This window comes from Emys orbicularis, chromosome 8 (assembly GCF_028017835.1).
Source record: "Emys orbicularis isolate rEmyOrb1 chromosome 8, rEmyOrb1.hap1, whole genome shotgun sequence".
Taxonomy (NCBI): Eukaryota; Metazoa; Chordata; order Testudines; family Emydidae; genus Emys; species Emys orbicularis.
Genome location: NC_088690.1, coordinates 109,123,933 through 109,146,195, shown reverse-complemented (window position 1 = coordinate 109,146,195; position 22,263 = coordinate 109,123,933). Strand labels below are relative to the sequence as shown.

At 42.4% G+C, this 22,263-nt stretch overlaps 1 protein-coding gene across 1 annotated transcript in view; it reads right to left on the bottom strand.

Annotated features, from left to right (window-relative positions):
• Positions 1–22,263, bottom strand: part of GRIA1 (glutamate ionotropic receptor AMPA type subunit 1) — a 162,245-nt gene that overhangs the window by 45,787 nt on the left and 94,195 nt on the right. The window contains exons 6-11 of the mRNA XM_065409147.1: positions 14,398–14,559; positions 12,872–13,039; positions 9,229–9,333; positions 6,660–6,770; positions 5,331–5,537; positions 3,187–3,557 (exon numbers count right to left, since the gene is read on the bottom strand). Coding sequence (XP_065265219.1) covers positions 3,187–3,557; positions 5,331–5,537; positions 6,660–6,770; positions 9,229–9,333; positions 12,872–13,039; positions 14,398–14,559 — 1,124 coding nt within the window. The remainder of the gene's footprint in view (positions 1–3,186; positions 3,558–5,330; positions 5,538–6,659; positions 6,771–9,228; positions 9,334–12,871; positions 13,040–14,397; positions 14,560–22,263) is intronic.

Below are 22,263 nucleotides of genomic sequence, written 5' to 3'. Positions count from 1 at the left end.
GGGAAAATGTCAATTTCAGTGATTTTTTTCAGTTTTACTATCAGGAGACTTGAAACAAAAACATTCATTTAGAGTCGACATTTAAAAATGAAACAACATTTTACATTTTGAAATGGCAGTTCAAAAGAAAAATGCCATTTCAAAATGTCGAATCATTTTAATTCCCTCAAAAATGTTGATATTTTTCATTTTGGCATTTTTTAATCAGACAGATTTCCGAATTTTTCACTCTGCAAACAATTTTCAATATTTCAACTTGCTGTTTCAATTCTGAATGGAAACTAATTTCAAAATGTTGAAACTTCCCGAGAGACAAAAATTCCTGACCAGTAATAACAGCAACAGCAACCACAACAATCATTATCTGGTCCTAATGCATGCAGCCAAGTTAAGAGATGGTGTTAAACTCCTCCCCACAGGTGTTCACAGGGAAAAACTTTCTGTACACTTCTGGTAGACGCCTGATAATCAGTGATCAGTGATGACCTTTAAAACATATTAATACTATAAATGTCACATCTACCAGAGTGCCTTTGGAAGCTTTTTCCCTCTACTATCAAGCATTCCATTAATATTTTGCCAAACAGGCAATAAACAGTCAAGAACCCAGGCATACAGGCACTTTAATTTTCATCATACAAGAGCTTTTGCTGTTGTTGTTTAGTGTTATTGCTATTTGCTGATGGAATCATTTCTTTTTTTATCCCCCAGACTCTCACTGTCCTCTCAGCATGTGTAAAATTAACTTCCATTTACAGCACTGTAAGCCCACAATACCCCACACAGAATTAATGTTATCTGAGGCTTCGAATAAAAGAAAAAGACAAAAAAAAAAAAAAGATGGAAAAAGACTTTCCTTGATTTGCTACTAGAGTAGATTTGATCTTTAAGTCACTAGAGAACATAAATAGAGAAAGCAAAGAAGCCAGTCTATAGAATAATTTTTCTGCAACTCTGCTTTAAGAGCAATATTAGGCTTGGAAAGGGTTTTATTCTAATCTAGATGGTGGATCAAACCAAAACACAGGACTGGAACACCAGTGAACTTCTGTGAAGTTTGGATCCACACCCCCAAGCCACATCTTGTTTCTATCTCTATAACAGCCATGCCAAGCCCATAGATTTAAAGCACTGCTCCCCCCCCACCAACCCCAACACTGGATCTGTCCAAATCTAGATCTAAGCTCATGCCTTTGATTCATCTCCAGCAGAACTGGGCAGGAAATAGTTTCCCAAATAGTTCCCCACCCTGAAAAAAAAAGATTTCAAAAATTTTTCCCATTCCCAATTGGGACAAAAGGTCGAAATCACCAAAACTTTCACAAACTGACTAATTTAAAAAAATTGTAGTTTGGGTCAGTTGAAACAAAAACATTCTGATCATTTAAAAACATTTAGTTTTCATCGTGTCTCTAATTTTTTTTCAACCTTTTTGGGTTTTTGCCTTGATTGGGATTTTGACAATTTCAGAATTTTAGTTTCAACATTTTGTCGAGTAGGGAAATTAATCAAATATCAAACCCTTTCCTGTGAAGTTTCAGTTCCGATGAATCGGTATTTTGCAGCCAAACCCCCCCACAAAAAACAGTTGTTAAATTTGGATACAAGATTTGGACACAAATCTGACATCAAGAATTATAACATTCAAAAACCAGTAGGAGAACACTTCAATCTCCCAGGACACTCAACAACAGACTTAAAAGTGGCAATTCTTCAACAAAAAACCCTTCAAAAACAGACTCCAATGAGAAACTGCAGAACTGGAATTAATTTGCAAACTGGACACCAGCAAATTAGGCCCAAATAAAGACTGGGAGTGGATGGGTCACTACAAACACTAATTTCCCCCTGCTGATACTCACACCTTCTTGTCAACTGTTTGAAATGGGCCACCTCCACCTTAATTGAATTGGCTCGTTAGCACTGATCTTCCACTTGGTAAGGCAACTCCCATCTTTTCATATGTATACTGCTTACTGTATTTTCCACTCCATGCATCTGATGAAGTGGGTTTTAGCCCACGAAAGCTTATGCCCAAATACATTTGTTAGTCTCTAAGGTGCCACAAGGACTCCTCTAATATCCAGTTTTCTCTTCATTATGTGAGGAGTGTACACCTACCACTGGATCAAATACTCCTCGCTTGAGAAACATTATTTACTTGATGTACAATTTTTGTAAGCAAAGAATACTTGTTAGACCCAAGTGAAAAGTATTTTTTGCATGAAATGCCAGACTGAAGAGAGTTTGTATTATTAACCCTATTGCTAGAAAAGAGAAATAAATAAAACCCAAAAATCACTGGTTACCAATGCAATTGCAGGAATGTTACTTCCAAAGAAGGAAGGCAGGCTTTTTGGATGGTCAGAGGAAACTTCCTGACAAAAAATAAATGCAAAATTTGTAAAGGTGATGACTGGATCTTCTAATTCAGTGACTACTTTGCACATTCTTTTTTCATGAGAGCTTTTGCTACATGGTTTCCCCATGTCACAATTTTTTTCTGGTATTTTTCCCAGCTTTGCAGCCAACTTACCATATCGTGACAGCCTTTTATTTAGATGCAGTGCTAAGGAAGCATTTAGCCCTCTGGTGCTTTGCAACTCCTCCTTTCCTTACATACACTTGAACCATTGACTATAAAATGGGAGCACGTAGTGAAAACGCAGCACCTCTCCAAGGGCCCAATTACATCGACTGCAATTCAATGTATTTTACAGTCTTTGGCAAGATGTGCCTAAGCATTCATTGGGAACATCAAATCATCAATAAAATAAAACATTCTTCCATTGTTTTACTGGGTTTTCAAAGCTTCCCTGCAAAGCCGGGATGACTCTTTTGTTCAAAGAGAAATGACATTGACAACAAAATGAAAGATAAGCAAAACTGGCCTGGTGGGGCAGGTAGTTTTGCAGAACCTTGTTGTTTGGAATTTTGTTTTTCAAAACCAAACCTAAAACTAGGGTGGTACGTCTTAAAAGCAGCATTTTATCTGCGCTCCAGTGTTTATAGTGTTGGGTAAATGATCCCTATTTTGGCCCATTTCTAAATATATGTGTAGTTCAGAAATTAAACTGAATGAGAAAACCAGAAAGAGGGTCGAAAAGGGAGATATGGCTTCATAGCATCCCAAAGGACTAAAAATGCATGAATTAGAAGAGTGTTTGTGTGTGAAAGGTAACCAACCTTGGTGAAATATCGCATCCTTGCTGCATAAAGGCTCCCAGGGAGAACCAAAGACTGTTAAATATCCCAAATTCATTAGTCTGGTCACTGGGCGGCTGGTCGCGCCCTTCCTCGAACTCCTCAGTATGCCATTCATAAGGGCTGAAGCGGCTGACCAGGAAGAGGACAACGCTTACTCCAATGTAGGCAAAAACAATGCACATCCAAATCTCATAAGCCAAGGGATCCAGAAAGGAAAAGACGCCTGGCTTGGATTTTTGAGGTTTTTTTATCATGATGGATATGCCCAGGCTCATAAATGGCTTGGAAAAGTCTATGACTTCTTCTCGGACGAGGGTGATGGTTAATGGTGCAACAGCCACATCAGCTCTCTGAAAGGAGAGACAGACACCAGATACACAGATTGTAGATTACATGCACCAACACACTCCATCACCAGCCTTCTCTTTCGCCAGCCTTCTACTGTACACTCCCAATCCACTCTCTGATTTCATAGGAAGATTTAATCAGGAGAAATGAACTACTAGAGAAATGCTAAAAAAAACCAACCCCATCACACCAGCATGTTATTTCCTTTCCTATTATTACTGATTGCAAGTAGGTTTAAAAATCAGACATCTTTCCTTTCCCAGACAGTCAGGTTCTCTTGTCTGATTCATCCATTGATGTCACAATCTAAGGCTAGTGACATCTCATTTCACTATCATGTTGCACAATTAAGAAATGACAAAGTAACAGAGTCTTATCACACACACAGCAGAAGCGACAGGAAGAAAGTCTACTGCCAGGATGTTTATTTTCAGCAGGAGATGCTTTTCTATTGCATGACTCATATAGATGAAGGGAAATATTTTCAAAAAAGCCAAAGCCACTTTTGAAAATAGGATGAAGGCTCCTAATTCACATGGGGCCAGATTTAGAAAGGTATTTAGGTGCCTACAGATGCACCTAGTGAGAAGTACAAAAGTGCCTAACTTCTATTGACTTTCCATTAGATTTTCCCAAAGGCGAAATTGAGACTGTCCCATGGAAAATGTTACTTTTGCAGAAACTGCATTTTCCATGTCAGAAAATCATTCCAATGGAAAATTCCCAACCAGCTGTAGTGAGTAGTGGTCAAGCCATCCAGCAACCAGATATAAATATAAGTGATATGATGCACGATAAGGAGAGAGAGAGCCCATTTTGGTGTTAAGAGTCTGACTAAGCAACAGGCTGAGATTTCAAACTCAAACATTTCTAGGTGCTACTCCTTCACAGCTATCAGAAAAAAGTTGACAAAATGGGTGTGCTCTGGGTGTTGGTTTTGGGGTAGGATGGCTTGGTTATTTACCTCTGAGGACTCCTTTAAATTGCTACTCTGCAGTGGGAGAAACTCTCTGCATAATTGTACGCTTACCTCCTGGAAAAAGGTTGATTATATTATGCTCCAGATGCTAGTTCATTAAAATGTATCTTGTAGGATGGGAAAGGTCACACTGGTTGCTGTGGGCTCGACCTTAAGAATGATACTCTAATTCCATGGAAACTGACTGCACTAATAGACATCTAACAGCAACAAGGCAATGGTGACATGATGAAAGGGTCATATTGTTCCATCAAAATGAACATGAAATAATAGAGATGTAGCTGGGGTAGCATTAAAAATCCAAGCAACACATAATGATGGAAACATTCAAAACATGAAAGGGAACTCAATAAAGAGAGATAGACAGAAAGGGCACCATTTGGTACTTTAATAGGACCACCATCTCCTGCATCTGGGTGCATAGTTTAGTTCAGTGCTTAGGTGCACTAGAGGGGTACACAACGGTGCTGATGCACAAACTCAAAATTTGGATGCCTTATTGAGGTGCTGTAATAAGGCCCATTATCTATCTAGTTCTTGAAAGGACTTTGGCTGCTGAGGGCAGGAAATACCTGAGATGAGTGAGAGTCAAAACTCCTCCCTGTCCTGATTTGTCCTAAGTGAAGCTGTTCTCGGAAGCCGGGAGTATTAGAAAGCTTTCCCAACCAAATCTTGCAGAATTTGACAGTTTGCCTAATCAATCAGTTTGCCTTTAGGCCTGGTAGCTACACTTTTTGAGGTCCACTCATAATCAATTCCTGTAATTATGAATCAATGGACAAGGTTGGAAACTTACTCCATAAACCAGCTCTCCCACCATGCCATTCCATGCTTTATTGTCAGGGTCCCGGGCTCCATACTTCCCATCGCTCACTATCTCCAACCTGTATTGGTAGCCAACATGCTTAGCGATCTCAGCAGCAAGCTCCACGCAGTAGCCTTCATACCTCTCGTTGCCTTCAAACTGGTTGGCATTCTTCTTGAGCATCACATATGGATCTTCCTGGCAGAGAGAGGACACGTTAGTGAGCCATGCTTCCCCTTTCGCCCCCAGAGATGTTCAACGTGTGTCCTGCTCTCAGGAAGGGATGCTAGATACGATTCTCAATGCACTTTCAAAATGCTAATGCCGGAATCATTTACAAAGTGGTTCGGCACAGCCTGTTCAACAAAAGTTGGGGCTAGTAAGTTGCCTGTTTGAGGTTTCTATTGTGCAGAATTTGGTAGCAACCCTAGCTGGGGTGGACCTAACCAACAAGGAAAACTGATAGGAATTCTTCAACAATCTTTGGCAGAGATTCCAAAAGGGAAATCATGCCTTCTACCTGAGGATCCCTTAGCATTTCACAAACAACTGAGGCCTTGGCTACACTTGGGGATTCACAGCGCTGCTGCGGCAGCGCTGCCGCGGCAGCGCTGTGAAGCGCGAGTGCAGTCGCGCCGCCAGCGCTGCAAGAGCTCTCTCGCGGCGCTGTAAGTACTCCACCTCTCCGAGGGGAATAGCTTGCAGCGCTGCGAGGGAGCGTGCAGCGCTGCAGGCGCTGATTACACTGGCGCTTTACAGCGCTGCACTAGCTGCGCTCGGGGGGGGGGCGTTTTCACACCCCTGAGCACAGCAAGTTGCAGTGCCGTACAGCGCCAGTGTAGCCACGCCTTCATCAGTCAATCTCTGTGAGATAGGCATGTACAGTGGTGCATTATGTCAAACGTTATGGAGGCGTCTATTGCTGCTCCATAATACTGGCTGAGTTGAGTTTTGCTCTTAAAGCAGGGATTCAACCTCTTTGTTATGTGTGAGGAATACCGTGTCCCCTTCCTAAAATTACAGCACCTGCTCTGTGCGTGCACAATATAAACTATTGCTACAATGTACCTACTTTCCCTATGTTGATGTCCCTGCTCACTGCCTGCCACACTTCCTTGTAGTTCTCTGTGTTAAGAGGGGAGATATCTTAAGTACTTGTTTGATTATAAGGCAACGGCAAGTTTTTATGGGCCACCACTGGAAGCTGTGATTATATGCAACATGTATTACAGGGAAAGGGGTACACAGCACAACAAGGAGTGTGAGCGGAAGAGAAAGGAGTGAGGGAGACCTGTGGATTAGACATCCAAGAGAACTTACTAGAATAGTTGTAACTATGTAAGTCCGATTCTGTAGAGTCACGGATTCATTGTCACCTTGGGAATCTGTGGCTGTGGGAAGAAACTTATCATCTTCGTTCCAATAACCAATCTGTTAACGACAGAAAGACCATGAAACCCTGCTGTCCTCTGAGCCTGTTCCTAGGACAAGCCAAGAGGAGAACAATATACCAATAGGATTGCCCTGCCAGCTTTAGCTGTCTCAGGGTGTTCATCACCAACCAGACCTCTACTGCTCCCACAGTCCTGACCTCTTTCCCCATCCTGGCCTTGAAAATCCCAGAAAAATCATGACACGTACTGTGCATAATGTACAGGGATAAGCAATAACCACACGATAATAATGGAAGTACCACAATTTCCCCCAATACTTAGGGAAATAAATAGCAAAAGAGTCTCACATCACTGTATGCTGACTGCTGGTAAATATGTTTTTAATGGTGACCACTGTTAATGTATGATGGTCTCTCTAGGCTGATACAAGTCTTGTGTCACACCTCAGCTCTTGCACAAGTGTAAAATTAAATTCTAGGATGCCTTGCAGAACCAGGACAAGATGGGGAAAAAAAGCAGGAGACTTGTTAGAAAGAGAAGAAAGGAGCTGCCCCGCTGCAAAAAGTTTAGAGTTGCACATGTAACTAAAAAGCTGAAAGGGGCAGAATTCTTGGTGTTACTCTGTGTTTATTAATAATCAGGGATACATTCCACGCTATCACTGCTCACAGGCAAAGCAGACAGCTGGAGAGTATCAATAGGAAGATCATTCTTGAGGTGATCTTATTTGAAGGCTTGATTTTTTAAGAGGTTTTCCATCATATCATCTTTGGATGAAGTTGCATAAGCTCTGCTGATGTGAAAGGGATTTCTTACCACATGATGTGGGAAAGAGTATTAATACAGGGCAAGACCAAAAACCTGTGGAGGGCAGATTAGAGATCACGGCAATGCAAGAGATCTAACCTAGAGAGGCTTCTCCTCTCTTTACTGCACAGAAAAATGGAAAGTGTGTGAGGAAAGAGCTTCCACACACTGCTCTAGGGCAGCACAAATGGAGAAAACACATATTTGCTTGGCATTTCTCACCTGATTGATCCCATATACAGCTCATGTGTTGGAAATAAAGGGCACGGGACTTGCAAGTGAGGGTTTGATTTTTTGCAGTAAATATACAGTCTAAAACTGTATCTAGTACTTCTCTGGGACCTATCTTGACCTCACATTGAAGGTAACAGCAAAACTCTCAGTGACTTATATGGGGCAGGATCAAGTCCTCTGTATCTTACACTCATATACTGGTTATTTATTTATTTGTATTGTGGTAGTGCCTAGGACTCCCAACCAGGGCTCAGGACCCTACTGTACAGACACAAAATTCATATCTAATAATTTAATTCATATGGCCACAGTGAAGGGAAAAAAATCTCTTTGACTAGTAAAGAGGGTTTTCCCCATGCAGGCCTCCAGGGGGTCGGAGTGAGCCAGTTGTTACCAGAATAAAAAAAAACAGTAGGAAATACTTCCCAAAATGAATAAAACATGTCAGGAAATGCAGTTCTACGGGCCCTTTTCTGATGGGCTCCGACTTCACATCTGAAACCAGCAGGGTCAATACGATATTGTGTGATATTGCTTCTGTTGAAATGAAAGGTATGTGCAGCTGTCCGATCTAGATGATGAGGTCAAATTAGATGATCCTAGTTGTCCCTTCTGGCTTGGGAATCTATAAACCATATGCTATTTTCCTCCTAATTAAACATCCATGTATTGTTTTTCAGTTGCTGACATAAATCCCACATTATTTAAGGTTTAATAGTATTGATTCTGTTCAGTGCTTTTGGAGTGGAGCCCGGAGCTGGAGCGCAGAGCAGCTCCGGAGCAGTGGAGCTGCAGGTTTTTGCCTGGAGCTGGAGCACAGCTCCAAAGCCCCGATTCTGTTCCCTGAATAGTTCCAGCATTCTTCATTCTCCAAACCTGTTTAAATTCCAAAGGACAGAAGGAAAAAAATTCTCTCTCTGTTTGAAAGTTTTCTATATGGAAGAGGAAGATAAACACATGGAGCCTGATTTTCAAAAGTATTCCGCACTGAGTGAACACACGACGTGCTGAGCTCTTTTGAAAATCTGGCTACTTATTTTGGTGCTTAAATGGAAGCTGAACCCCTCTGAAAATCTGGCCCTGATTGTGAACCCGACTGAAAATTCTGGTGATTGTGTGGGATTTCCAAAAACACTCCGCACTGACCTAAATCGACTCCCAAGGACGATAGTGGTGTAAAACTCTCACTGACTTCAACGGGAGTGGTGTTAGGCCAAATGCTGAGCATTGTTAAAAATCTCCTCCATATTTTGTATGTAAGTAATACAACACGGTTTCTCATGTTTTTCTTCACTCACATTGAGCGATGGAGTTACCATTCATAGCTACTCTACTCATGAATTCTCCCTCTTAAGACTCATGAGGAGAAATGGCCTCCAAGAGACAAGACCATCCTGTGCCAGACACCTTGCCCACAGCTGTTAAACAGGAACAGAACCCATCCTCTGCTTTACCTTCCTGATCCCATCGTGTTTCACTTCGATCACGTGGAGGGTGTAGTTGGTCCGACGTCCTTTCTCATTAAACTGAACATTGCCGGTTAATCCTTCAAAGCGCACCTTAAAAGAATAAATATCAATGAGGAGAGCAACTTGATCAGCTTCTCATTCTGTGGTTGACTACCAGCAGTCACAGCAGATGGGAATCAGCAGAGTGTTACCTGCCAGGCCTGGAGACAATGCAGTTGTGCCAACTGTAGTTTCATTCAATGGGAACAATGTGTGTCTATTACACTGCTGTTTTCACTTACTTACTTGGGACCCAACACTAAGGGAAAACTCTGAACTTGCTAGAGAGACAAGATGGATGAGGAAATATCTTTCATTGGATCAAGTTGGTGAGAAAGACATGCTTTCGAGCCACACAGAGCTCTGCTTCAGGTCTGGGAAAGGTACTCCGAGCGTCACAGCTAAATGCAAGGTGGAACAGATTCTTTAGCATAAGGAATTAGCACATATTCTAAGGGACCATTCAAGGTAGAGTGGACCGTTAACACCTCTGCAGTCATCGGACCAAAAGAGGGAGTTAGTGGATTACAGATTGTTGTAATAAACCATAAATCCAGTGTCTCTGTTCAGTCCGTGATTTTTACAGTCTATCAGAGTAATGAACCCTCACTCCTGGCCTTCCTCCAAGCTCATCATCAGAAGCAAGCTCCCCACAGACCAGGACACACCAACTTAAAGTAGCACCAGACCCTGCCAGAGCTACAGATGCAAAGCCTACAGAGGTATCTCCACTGCTGCAATGATCAACACCCCCCACAACACACCTTTCAAAATCCGTGGATCCTACCCAGGCCAATCACACCGCGTGGTGTACCTCATCCAGTGCACTAAATGCTCCAAGAACAACTATGACAATCACTAAGCTCTCGAATGAACACATACAGGAAAATGATAAAAGATTGTGTGGGTCTCAAGACTGGGACAGCGGGGGCTTTTCAGATCAGGAGGATTAAGGTGCAGGGCCCAGTGACTGGAATAGCAGGGGCCATGAACCTCAGGATTAGGGAATATCAGTAGAGATTTGTGAAGGGAACACAGAACAATAGGCCACTGGATTGCGAGTCAGAAGAGTTTGGGTTCTGTCCTCAGCTTTATCACTAGCCCTGGGCAAGTCACTTCTCCCCTCTGTGCCTCAGTGTTCCTGTCTGTAAAATGGTGATAGCACTTACCACCTTTATAATGGTGCTTTGAGATCCTCAGAGAAGATGCACGCACACAAAAAAGCAGTAAATATTGTAATTGTGAAGGAAACAACCTGCTCCTGTGCTACGCCTGTTTTCTAACCATGCCATGGGACTTGGCACAAACATCCACCAAAGTTTTCTAAAACTTTTTCAGGGGAAGAGATGTGCCCGGTGGTATTTGGAGAAACAAAGGTTTTTCTTTCCACAAGGCACAACATATTTATCTCTTGTGGGGAGGGGAGGGAGATTGAAGTAGCTTAAAAGACAGCAGCATTAGAAATTCAGAGTAGCATTTTTCCCTCCTTGCAGTCTCTGGGCCTGACCTGTAGATGACCCCTTTTGATATTTATTCTCTCTGGGACATTTTGAAACAGGACCTCGATGACTTCAAAATGCAGGCTAAATGATGCAGTCATACTTTTCATTTTTCCATGCTGTGAAGTCATCTAGACTACACCAATTCCATTTACATTTATAAATGAAATGGTAATGCTCTCATTTCCCCATGTGATGGGGTGGGAAGAGCAGTCTTTATCATAGATTCATAGATTCATAGATTCTAGGACTGGAAGGGACCTCGAGAGGTCATCGAGTCCAGTCCCCTGCCCGCATGGCAGGACCAAATACTGTCTAGACCATCTCTGATAGACATTTATCTAACCTACTCTTAAATATCTCCAGAGATGGAGATTCCACAACCTCCCTAGGCAATTTATTCCAGTGTTTAACCACCCTGACAGTTAGGAACTTTTTCCTAATGTCCAACCTAGACCTCCCTTGCTGCAGTTTAAACCCATTGCTTCTTGTGTTGCATCTCTGTTGGCGCCCTGAGAATACCCTCTGGCTTTTCAATCAAATCCCACTCCCATATTTCCTTTCTGCTCCAAATTCCCTTCAAAACACAAAGTTTCTGTCCTTTAATCAGTTAGAAGGGGTCTCTGTGAAGGGACTACAGACATGTTTTTCCACTCCACCTAGTGGTGAGAACATCCAAGCCTCAGGAATCATTACAATAACTCTTGATTCCTGATCTTCAGAAGTGCCAAGTACCCACATGTAACTGAAGCCAACTGGAGGATTTAAGTGCCCAGACCCTGTGAAAATGAGACATTAGGATCCAAGTCCCTGCTGGCTCAGAGACTGAAAAATGAGGACTCGAATCTAGCTCTTGGTTAGCAGCCAAATGTCCAGATATGTAGTAACTAGAGCTGGTCAAAAGAATACCAGTTATTTTTGTGGGACTTATTTTTAATTTTTTTAGTTTCCTGCAAGAATTTTTCTTTTTTTTCTTTTAAAGAAAAACTGAAAACCAAAAATGTGATTTTCAGGACATTTTTGAAAACAAAACAAAACAAAAACGTGACAGCTAAAACCCATTTTTTTTACACAAAAAGCCAAACCAAAATCCAATTATTTTTCCTGAAAACCATTAATTTTATCAAAACATTTTTAGTTTCCTGTTCTCTGCTGAAAAACTGAAAAAACAATTATTTTGGCCAAAAAAGCCATCTTTCACTGAAAAAAAAATTCAACCAACTTTAAGGCCAATTCTTTTGATTTAGTCTTGATGTGAATGCTGAGGCATATACAGTAATTTTTCATTCTTGCTGTTGCCATCAGTGAGACATTCCCTACCCTAAACAGTAGCAGAGGTTGCTCAGGGACTTCCTCCTGTTGAAGTGTCTTGAAGAAGTAAAGAAACAATTAAACATATCCCCGTGTGAAATGTTGCACCGTAAGGGCTGTCCATAAATTATGTTACACACTTTTCGGTGATTTTGAAGACCCACCCACCCCTTGTAACACTTTGTTACACTGAAACAAACATGTAAAATAACCCCTAATGTATTATGTAATTTATGGACATTGCCTTAGCGTATGCAGGGGTAAATACAGAATATAGCATAATCGTCTAAGGACCAGTGTCATTCTGCTGAGAACCTAAATCTTAATAAAAAGGATAAAGCAAACTCAAAGCTTCCATCCCAAACAGCATGTCAAATAGTGACATCTGTCTATCTTTGGATGTGTTTTTATAAAATGCCTATTGCCATAGTGTGAATTATGTGTTTCATATGGTTTTTTTAATCAAAAGGAGGCAAAATTTTGATTGTTTTGATCAAATTTTGCTTCAAGGATTCTGGTTGTTCAAGCCCAAAACTCAATATTAAATTCAAAGGAGTAATTGAACCAGAAACATGGTTTGCCAAAAGCCATTGCATCTCTAACAGCTCTGCCTGCAAGCTGCAAAGAGTAGCATATCCATACTTCTTGGCTGTTATAGCATTTCTCTTGGTACACATTTAGCCCCTCAGAACTGTTCTCCATAGGTTCTCGCTCAAGGAGCTACCAAAAAGCAAAGCATTGCTTCTTTTTGTAAAGAGCTGCCCAGATTGGTTTCTAACCTGTTGCAGAGCTCTCTGAATGTCAATCCCTTGGCCCCAAGGAACGGCTGGATTTGCAAGGCAGTCTCCAGCATTCCCACGACGGGAGATGTCAATCCGCTGCCTCCGCAGGCTCTGGAAAGCCTCCGCCATCACCCGAACTCCATCGTAAGTAAGAGCAGATGTGTACTAGAAAAGGAATATGGAGAGGTGTGTTGTCTGTTAGGGTGAGTTGATCTTACAGTTATCTGTTGGTTCTTCTCCCAAAAATAAAATAGAGTTACCAGAAGTTCCCATCTAAAGCCTCACATTATTGCTGCAAGACAATTTATTCTATTTTCATCCTTCCATTTAATAATTTTCTGTACAATAGCATCTGGCTTCCCGTAATCTCCAATGCCTTGTTGACTCCTCGTTTCCAAGCAGACTCTAGACAAGAACATAATTTCCTGCTGCAGAGCTAAAAGGACTTGCTGTCTTAGCCACCTGTTCTCCTACCTCAATTGCCTTTAGAATGAGCATCTCTCCTTTCCAGAGAAAAGTACCTTAGTCATAACGCCTGAAGAGTGCTTAGTCTTAACAGACCCATTACCTGAGTCTTTCCACTTAGGTCATACTGGCCTTCAAATAAATTGTTAAGGGCTACTTTGTGTGATGCATGAAATTTCAGGTGCATGAAAATAAGTTAAACCACTCATGGTAGTCATTTATGGATGCCAATCCCTCCATCCCCACTTTTTAAAAAATAATATGTTGATTAAAACAGAAACTACGGGGGCCAGGGAAAAACCATAAACTAGACTGTGACTATTAAGAATTAAGGCTGGCGTTCACTTTCCCATAATAACCTACTTCTCCAGTTGTTTGTAACTTTCTCAGAGAAATTCCTTTAGGGTTGAAATTCCCCTTGCTGGGTTTTTGCCCCAAAGAGTCAAAGTGTGTGTGTGTGTGTGTGTGTGTGTGTGTGTGTGTGTGTGTGTGTGTGTGTGTGTGTGTGTTTAAATGTTAGAAAAAATTGTTCAGCCACTTCGGAGTTCTGTTTGTGTTAGAAATAAAATATTTATGCCCGATATTGCACATACTGATTTGAAATGTTCTGCATGTGTGACAACATCTGAATGGATTTTGTTTACACGTAAGATATAATAAACAAGCCAAGGTTTAAGGAAATTAGCCAGACTTTTTAAATAAAAGTGCCCAGGGATCCTTAATTTCCACCTTTAACTGGCAGAAGAATTGGGCAAAAGAGACCTCAGCTGTACACATCTCACCAAAGAGAACATTTCTAAGAGCATAGCTGCCTAGTATTACAGTGACAGATCTGGGTAGGAAATTGAGATGCTGGAAAATAGGTTGTGTTTACAAACATGTTAGCTAGCACGTTTGAATGAACATGTTTTTAAATGCAACCTTTTTTTCCAAATCTAGGCAAAGCCAAAGTTCTGGACTGGGAACTAAATGCTTGAGCTTCCAATTCAGAGGTGAGAATGCTAGCAACTGAGCTCCACGGACGCTACCTAAAACAAGTAGCTTTCAATACCACTTGCCTTTGGCTTCTTCCAGTCAACTCGAGGATGTTCTCTGGCATCACTGTTCTTCCACTGTTGCATGATCCTTGCTGGAACGGTGTCTGTGTAATTCACCAGCTGGAAGCCGGTCACATTTGCTCCACTCTCCTTGAATTTTACCAGGTCAATGTCCATGAATCCCTAATGGAGGAGAGAAACAAAAGGAAAGGAAAGGACATTCAGATGTTGTCACACATGCAGAACATTTCCACTGGAAAGGACACAGGCCTGGAGAAAATGGTTTATTTATAAATAATGGAATGTCTGTGCCTGGGTGGATAGTTCTTGGATTTCAGGAAACTTCTGTATCCATTAATGTGTGTAGCCATCCTTCCTTCTCTCCAAAATCCTGAATTCAAACCAAAGTTTCTCCTTGAGTTAAACTGAATGAATTTCCTTTTCTGCAGAGCCAACAGAGAATGCCTGAGTTGGATGATGACATGCATTGCAATGCAGCAACATTAACAGGCATAGTAACAAGAGCACATTTTCATTAGAGGAGGTTGAATAATGGAAAAAATTATTCCCAAATAATGATTCAATGAATGTGCCAAAATTTGCAGGGAGTATTGGTTGCAACAAATTATTCAGCCAGCTCTAACTTTTATGCACTCAATCAAACATCAATGGATGGATAATTCACTTTCAAATTATGGTCTTTAAAAGAAGGAGACCTGATGGAACAATAATCTTTCAGCAGAGCAAGAGGTAAATATTCATATTTACCCTGTCATAGAAACAGATCTGTTAAAAAGACACTGTCAGGTTATAATATTTTTGTAATTTTTATTAAAAAGAACTCAACCAGTTACCTACATTTTTTTACTCTTTGAAAGATTTTAACTGAAACCTATTTCTTTATTTTTTTCCCCTCCACGTCCCTCACACAAGTATATGTGTGTTCGCCCATACAAACACACACACAGTTGTTGTAGAGTTGCTCACAAGGGCTGCACTGCCAACGTTGATTTGATTTTTTAAAGAAAACCATTGAATCATTGTCTGTGAAATAAAAGCAAATAAAGAACCAGATGGACTTTGCAGGCAGATATAAGGGGGTGGGGGGAGGGGGAAAATAGGTCAAATCTGGGGCCTTCTAACTTTGACAATATTCCCTTTAAGACCGAATACATGATGGACTAGATTCTGGCTCCCCCATGCTCTCCTGGTGCTAACGTGGAGCCGACGGGCAGAACTGCAGTGCTTGTGCTTCCTGGGGACAAGCTCCAGAGGTGACAGGAGTAAAAGCACCACCCACACCACTAGCCATTCTGCAACGAGCATGGCTTGGTAGAGCGGGGTGGTGCTAGTGACAGAACTTGCTGCACCTCCAAAATGGAGGAGTAGGGGCTGCTGTTCAGCACTATTCCCCAATACTCCCCTCCCCTCCAGACGGTGCCAGTCGCCTGTATTCTCCGCAGGCACCTCAGCACCTGGGATTCTCCTCCCCCATCTCTCAACACTTCTCATGCTGCTGTGACATACAAAGCCAAAATACAGCCCCCCCTCTCCTCACCAAAACCTGGAACATATGCGATTAAAAATGGTGCTCTCTGGCAGCCTGATGCAGAGCCAATGTAAAGACTCTCATCAGCTTCAATGGGCTTTGGATCAGGCCCTTAAATGGAAACAATTAAAGGAACAGGCTGATTGCAAGAACAAGAGATGAGAGGCTATGTCTGACTAAGGAGAGTCGTGAATCGTTTAACAGGAGCTGTAAAGACCCCTTCTCTTCCAGCCCTTGGTCTCAACAAATTTAGTATCCATCTGCTGGCTCATTTGGATTTAGAGGTACACATTCTGTATAGATGCTTTTAAAAAGTTGTTTTATTTTGCTCCTAAGTGCAGTGGTCTAGGTAAAAAGTGTTATTTTATGAGACACGAATTCCTCAGAACGGTAAGTTAGTACATTTCAATCCCCTCTGTCGTCCCCAACGTCGGGGTTTCAGAAACCCAGGGCTGTGACAAATGAATAGGGAATGCAGCGGAATACTGTCTGACATCTTAATGCATGTCAGACCAAGTGGTTTCTGACACACAGAGCTCCCAGGGTTCAGAAAGAGTGCCATAGCTGTAGCCAAATTACACTGTCATTTGGCTTCTGGGATGTGCTCAGGGGAAAAAAATCCATCAAAGGAAACCCTTGACTGAAAGCAGCTCGTAGCTGGGTATCACCAGCTTCTCTTCAGGAAGACCATAAAAGCATGAAGAAAAGTCCAAGGTTGGAGCAAGGCACCAGCAGGAAGACACTACTGGGGTCTTAGAAGCGTCTCCAAAAACAGGCAGAAAGTGGGCAGGGCATGAAATGGCTTTGGAAACTGGCTAGATGGTGGTGGCTGAGAATACTGTCCTGTCCCTTTTATGTTTCCTCCTCTTCTGCCTAAAGGGAGTATTGTTTATCTATATCTATATCTATATATACACACACATACTAAATGTGAGTTAATGGAATTCACCCTGCAGAGCAGGAATCCTCTGCAGAATTGGAGGTAAGATTGAAAGCTTGAAAAAAAAAAAAAAAAGAAAGAAAGAAAAGAAAAGAAAAAACATTGTCTTTAAAATTTATTTAACTTCCTTCCCAACATAATTTCTAGGGTAGGTCTCGGGGTGTGGACAGTTTCAGAGAATTTTAGGCCAGAAAGGACCATTCGATCATCTATTCTGACCTCCTGTATAGCATGGGCCATTTAATTTCACCCAGTTATCCCTGTAGTGTGGACTCGGTGTTTCCAAATCTATGCTTGAGCGTCCACACTACCTTGTGCACCTGGGTTGACCCTTGCTAGACCTGGGTTTCAGAGCCATGTGAATGTGTCCATACTGCACTATGCGGAATTTCTGACTTGGGTCTGATATTTGACCTTCATTCACACTGCAAAATGACAGGATTGGATCCGAGTCACAGCAAGACTTGGTTCTGACCCACCCTCCGACGCAGGAGCCTAGGACCCGCGTCCTGAGAGCTTGCTGACCCAAGTAGACTGATTTGTGGGGGAAAGGAAGAGGGCTCAGGCTCAAACCTAAGTCAACACTTGGGCTTCGCATGTGGTGCAGACATACCCTAAGTGACTTCCCCAAGGCCTTATAGAGCCAGGCTGAACCCAGATCTCCTGAGATGCAGTCGAGTGCTTTAGCCACAAGACCTTCTTGCCTCTCAGTAGCATGCTTTTTGCTTATGTGAAACTTGACAAAGCAAAACAATTGTTTCCAAATTATGGTAGATCAGACAGGTCCGGCTGAATGTAAAGTAGCACCTGCCATTGCAATGTGCTGGGGATTCACTCTGAAGGGAACAAGATGCAGGGTGTTTTAAAACGAGATATGCCTGGTGTCTCCTATTATCTTTGGGCTTGACTTCTTGGGAAAAGCATCTCTCCCCATTCCCATCACTGTGTATTAATGAAGGGGCTATTTCTAAAGGAGGCCATCTGTCCAAGTCCCTTTCCAAGATGTCTTCCAACAGAAGCTGCTTTCTTCTCTTCCCCACAATCGTTAATGTGTCAGCTCTGATTACGACAGCAAACTATACCTGTCCTCACTGTAACAAAGGAGAGACAGAGGGAGAAAGAGATGGACTGAAAGAAAGTGAGGGAAAGAGGCAGAGGCACCATCAAATAGAAACACCAATCCTCCAGTGTCCTCAATCTGCTGCCAAGCAGGCTTTAACGTGGTTGGGATCTATCCCCCTGAGAAAAGAACAGGAGTACTTGTGGCACCTTAGAGACGAACAAATTTATTAGAGCATAAGCTTTCGTGGGCTACAACCCACTTATTCGGATGCATATATGCATACCACACATATATGCATCCGAATAAGTGGGTTGTAGCCCACGAAAGCTTATGCTCTAATAAATTTGTTCGTCTCTAAGGTGCCACAAGTACTCCTGTTCTTTTTGCGGATACAGACTAACACGGCTGCTACTCTGAAACCTATCCCCCTGAGGATTATCTCAAAAAGGGAATCTTTGAGCAGTATGCAGGAACTGTAATGGCTCCTATGCCACCTCCCTGCCAGCTTCCTACACCGAAGAGAGACGGGGGCATGGCTGGGGAGTTCCTACACTTCGGTGATCCCTGAATGGTGGAATGGTGGCATAATGTAGAGCAACCTTTAGGGGGCTCTACATTGTAGAAGCAGACTAGCCTGCCACACATATTTTCACCAATCCCATCCTGAGCTGTGCTGGCTGCAAGGAGGCCAGGGTCTAGCAACAGAGGAAGAGGGGAATTTTGTTTCTGGAAGAAACTGGAGTCTGAGTGCAAAAGAAAATTGCTGACCAGAGATGTCAAATGAGTCCTTTACTCTTCTCACTGCAAAGAATGTAGATTTTGTTACAGTCCTGACCCTGGATCTATTCCACCCTCAAAGCACAACAAAACTGAGGAGAACCACACTGCAAAAACGAACACATTAGAAACAATTAATATATGCAGTCATATTAATGACAATTTGAATCACACATGATGGTGACGTGGGCCATAAAGCTTTTATTGGCACGTGTTTCTCCTAGTAAAATGTGGTAAGCTTGCTCCTCATGAGGGAATTATGCAGAGTATCTTTAAAAATATATATAGAGAGAGATATACCTATCTCACAGAACTGGAAGGGACCTTGAAAGGTCATCAAGTCCAGCCCCCTGCATTCACTGGCAGGACCAAGTACTGATTTTTGCCCCAAATACCTAAGTGGCCCCCTCAAAGATTGAACTCAGAACCCTGAGTTTAGCAGGCCAGTGCTCAAACCACTGAGCTATCCCCCCCTCTTGAATGAGTGTGGATAAAACCTCCATAGTACATCCCAGTAGCATGTATTACGTGGTATATACCCAATAACATAAAAGCTATATTAGAATGTACAGAGTCTTTAGGCACCTCATTGATAAATATATTGTCTCTTTCTTCTGTATAGCAAAGCTAACTCATAAGTTCAGCTGTACAGATCTCTCGGGGAGAGGAAACATCTAACTGACAATTTTAGAAACTTAAAGATAGCCCCAAATACCTCTTTCCAACATAATAACATAGTGTTCACAAGGCATGTAGCCTTGGAAACTTTATCAGGATCAGAAGCCAGTGCTGTAAATACCCCACTGGAAATCTGCCAGGACATTGGACTTTAAACCAGTTACTGGTGTGGTCTGAATAGAGGGGATCCTGCATCCCCGACCAGTAACAATTTGGGGAGAAGGAAGGGTTAAATTAAAAAGGAATCTTGCTGAAGCTGCTCAGAGGTTTAGAATGTTAGAATTTTAGCTCCATGTGAGATGGATTAGTGGGGCAGTCAAAGGTGTATGATAAACGCAGTTTAGCATATTCTATATAGGTTCTTATACCACACTTATCACCATAGGGGCTGAGCACCTGAACCTTATCACATGGACATCATCACACTACCACAGCCACACATATAGCCATATGGGAAATATTGCGTATCATACAGCCTTCTGGAGAGCGGATCTCAGCCTGTATATTGAAAACTGTGTTCTCTAGTGCCACACTGACATGTGCTGATGCAACAACGTGGGAAAAATTCTTACCTCTGCCAAGCTAGAGAAAGTGACTTGTTTTTTGCCTTCACTGCCACCCTGGGATACTCTGTCCCACACACTCACCCAACCATTTCCAAGCCAGGGCATTTTCTAACGAAAGAATCTGAGCTGATGCTCACAAAAGAAAGAACACTTTAGGTGGCAGCTGTCCTTAACGTTTTACCTTTTAGACAGGTCACATGAGTGTCACTTATTTTTAGACAAAGATTCTCCTCTGAGGCTCTGCCTGACAGAGACCTGATGATCTGCCACTACTGATAGTGGCCAAGTTAAATCTCTTGCATAAGAGATGGAGAAACATGAATCCAAGGTTACGCAAAATGTCAAAAGAAATGAATCCCAGGGGTTTCTAAGCTTACTTCGCTGATACTAATGGTTGTGCTCCTCTCTCTGACTTGATAGGCTGATGCTTTTAAAGACAAAGACCAGAACTTAAAAAATAAGGCCCACAAAAACAAACAGTTCCTCTACTGGCCAAGCCTTCTTGATCTCTAAAAAGAAGAAAACACAAAATACTTTGTACCGGCAAACCTGACTCAACATGGGAGCAGCTCCTCGGCTGCTGTAAGCCGGTCAGCAGAGCTCCACGAGGTGAGGATCACGTTTTTGCGGGTTTGCTCAGCTGCAGAACAGTTTCATTTTATTTGTGAACACAAAGAGGCAATTTTCTCAAGTGGAAAACAGCTTCTCCCTCCCCCCGCCGAAAAATGGCTATTTCTGCAATGAAAATACCAATTTTCCTGCACCCATGCTTGTAAAATTAAACTCAGTATTTTTGGTGCAGCTTCACTGACAGCTAGAGCTGGGCACACTACTATTGATTCATCGAAGTGAGCTCTTTTTTCCTGTTCATCACTTGTCTGATGCCCCACAGGATGGGGACCACTACCCTAAAAGAACGTAGCTGTACAGCAAAGCTGTTTGTTATCACCTTTCAGCATCAGGAGCCATGCACTAGGATCCAGGAGCGCACACTAGGCACGACACGTACAGCCACGGCGGACATGCTCAATCTGCAGACTGGCTGGAAAACAAAGCCTGGGAAGCCTTTTTCTCAGCATAAATTATTTATGGTCCATGCTGGCTGAGTAGGAAGCCTGCTCATAGCCAGCTCCAATCCCTCTGCCCTTATGCACAGATTAAGAAAACAAACTACCTATAGTAGAAGATTCTGCCTTCTGCCTAGAGAGTGTGTGACAGAGACATAGCTCAACAGTGAGAGGGAGCTGGAAGTTTTTTCTGTCTTAGGTACTTATATGATCCCTGTGACAGGTGGCTGGTCCTGGTCCTCGTAACTGCAGCAGGTCCAGTGCCCTGTGCCAGAGCAGGTGCTCCCAGCTGGGCCAATTAAAGGGACAGGGCTACACCTGGGTTGTAAAGGGGTCACAGGGCGTCTTAGTGAGAAGAGAGCTGGAAGGGAACAGGACTGGATGTGAGATGGCACTGTCTGAGGGAGGGTGAGCCAGGGAGATGCAGGAGCAGGATTGTCAGAGTTCCCGGGGAAAGCCTGAGATGTGAAGGGTGAGCTGAGGACCTGGTTTGTTTATTTGTGAAGTTAGACAATAAAACTGCCTTAGAGAGACTGTAGGTCTGGCTGTGAGTCATTTGACAGCTGGCAAGAATCCCTGCCTTACCACAACCCCCATTACTGCACCTGAGTGCCTCCGCCTTTAATGTATTTAGCCTCACCCCTGTGAGGAAGGGAAGTGCCAACATGGTTCTATTCCCTGTTCTGCCAATGGACTATTGGGTGGTCTTGGACAAGTCATGTCGCAGCTCAGTGCCTCAGTTTCCCCACCTGTAAAATGGGTATAGTGCTACTGATCTCACTTGTAAAGCCCTTGGATATCTACTGATGCAAAGTGCTAGGTAAGAGCTAGGTGTTGTTTTATTCACCATCCCCATTTGGCCACACACACACTTTAAGTCCATAAGCAGCCTGAATAATGTTATTCCAGGTAAGCTCTTTAGTAAATGTATGCAGGATTGGGACCTAACCAACTTAAAATAATAATAAAAAAATCAAATACTGAATAAAAGCTGCAGTTAGTTGCCTCTCTAAAACTTGCATCCTTCCTCCAGTGGAACATTAGCATTTTAACTCTAATTATATTGTCTCCACTGAGTGCAGGGTCAGTACCGGGTCAGAATAGGGTAATTATGTGTCCATTTTTGTCTTGTAAATTATAGTGTTATTCTGGGACCAAAAAAAGGCATTTAATTGGTAGTTTAAAGTTTAATTATCAAAGGCCTGATGGTACCTTTTCACAGAAGGAGATGCAGGAGAGCAAAAACT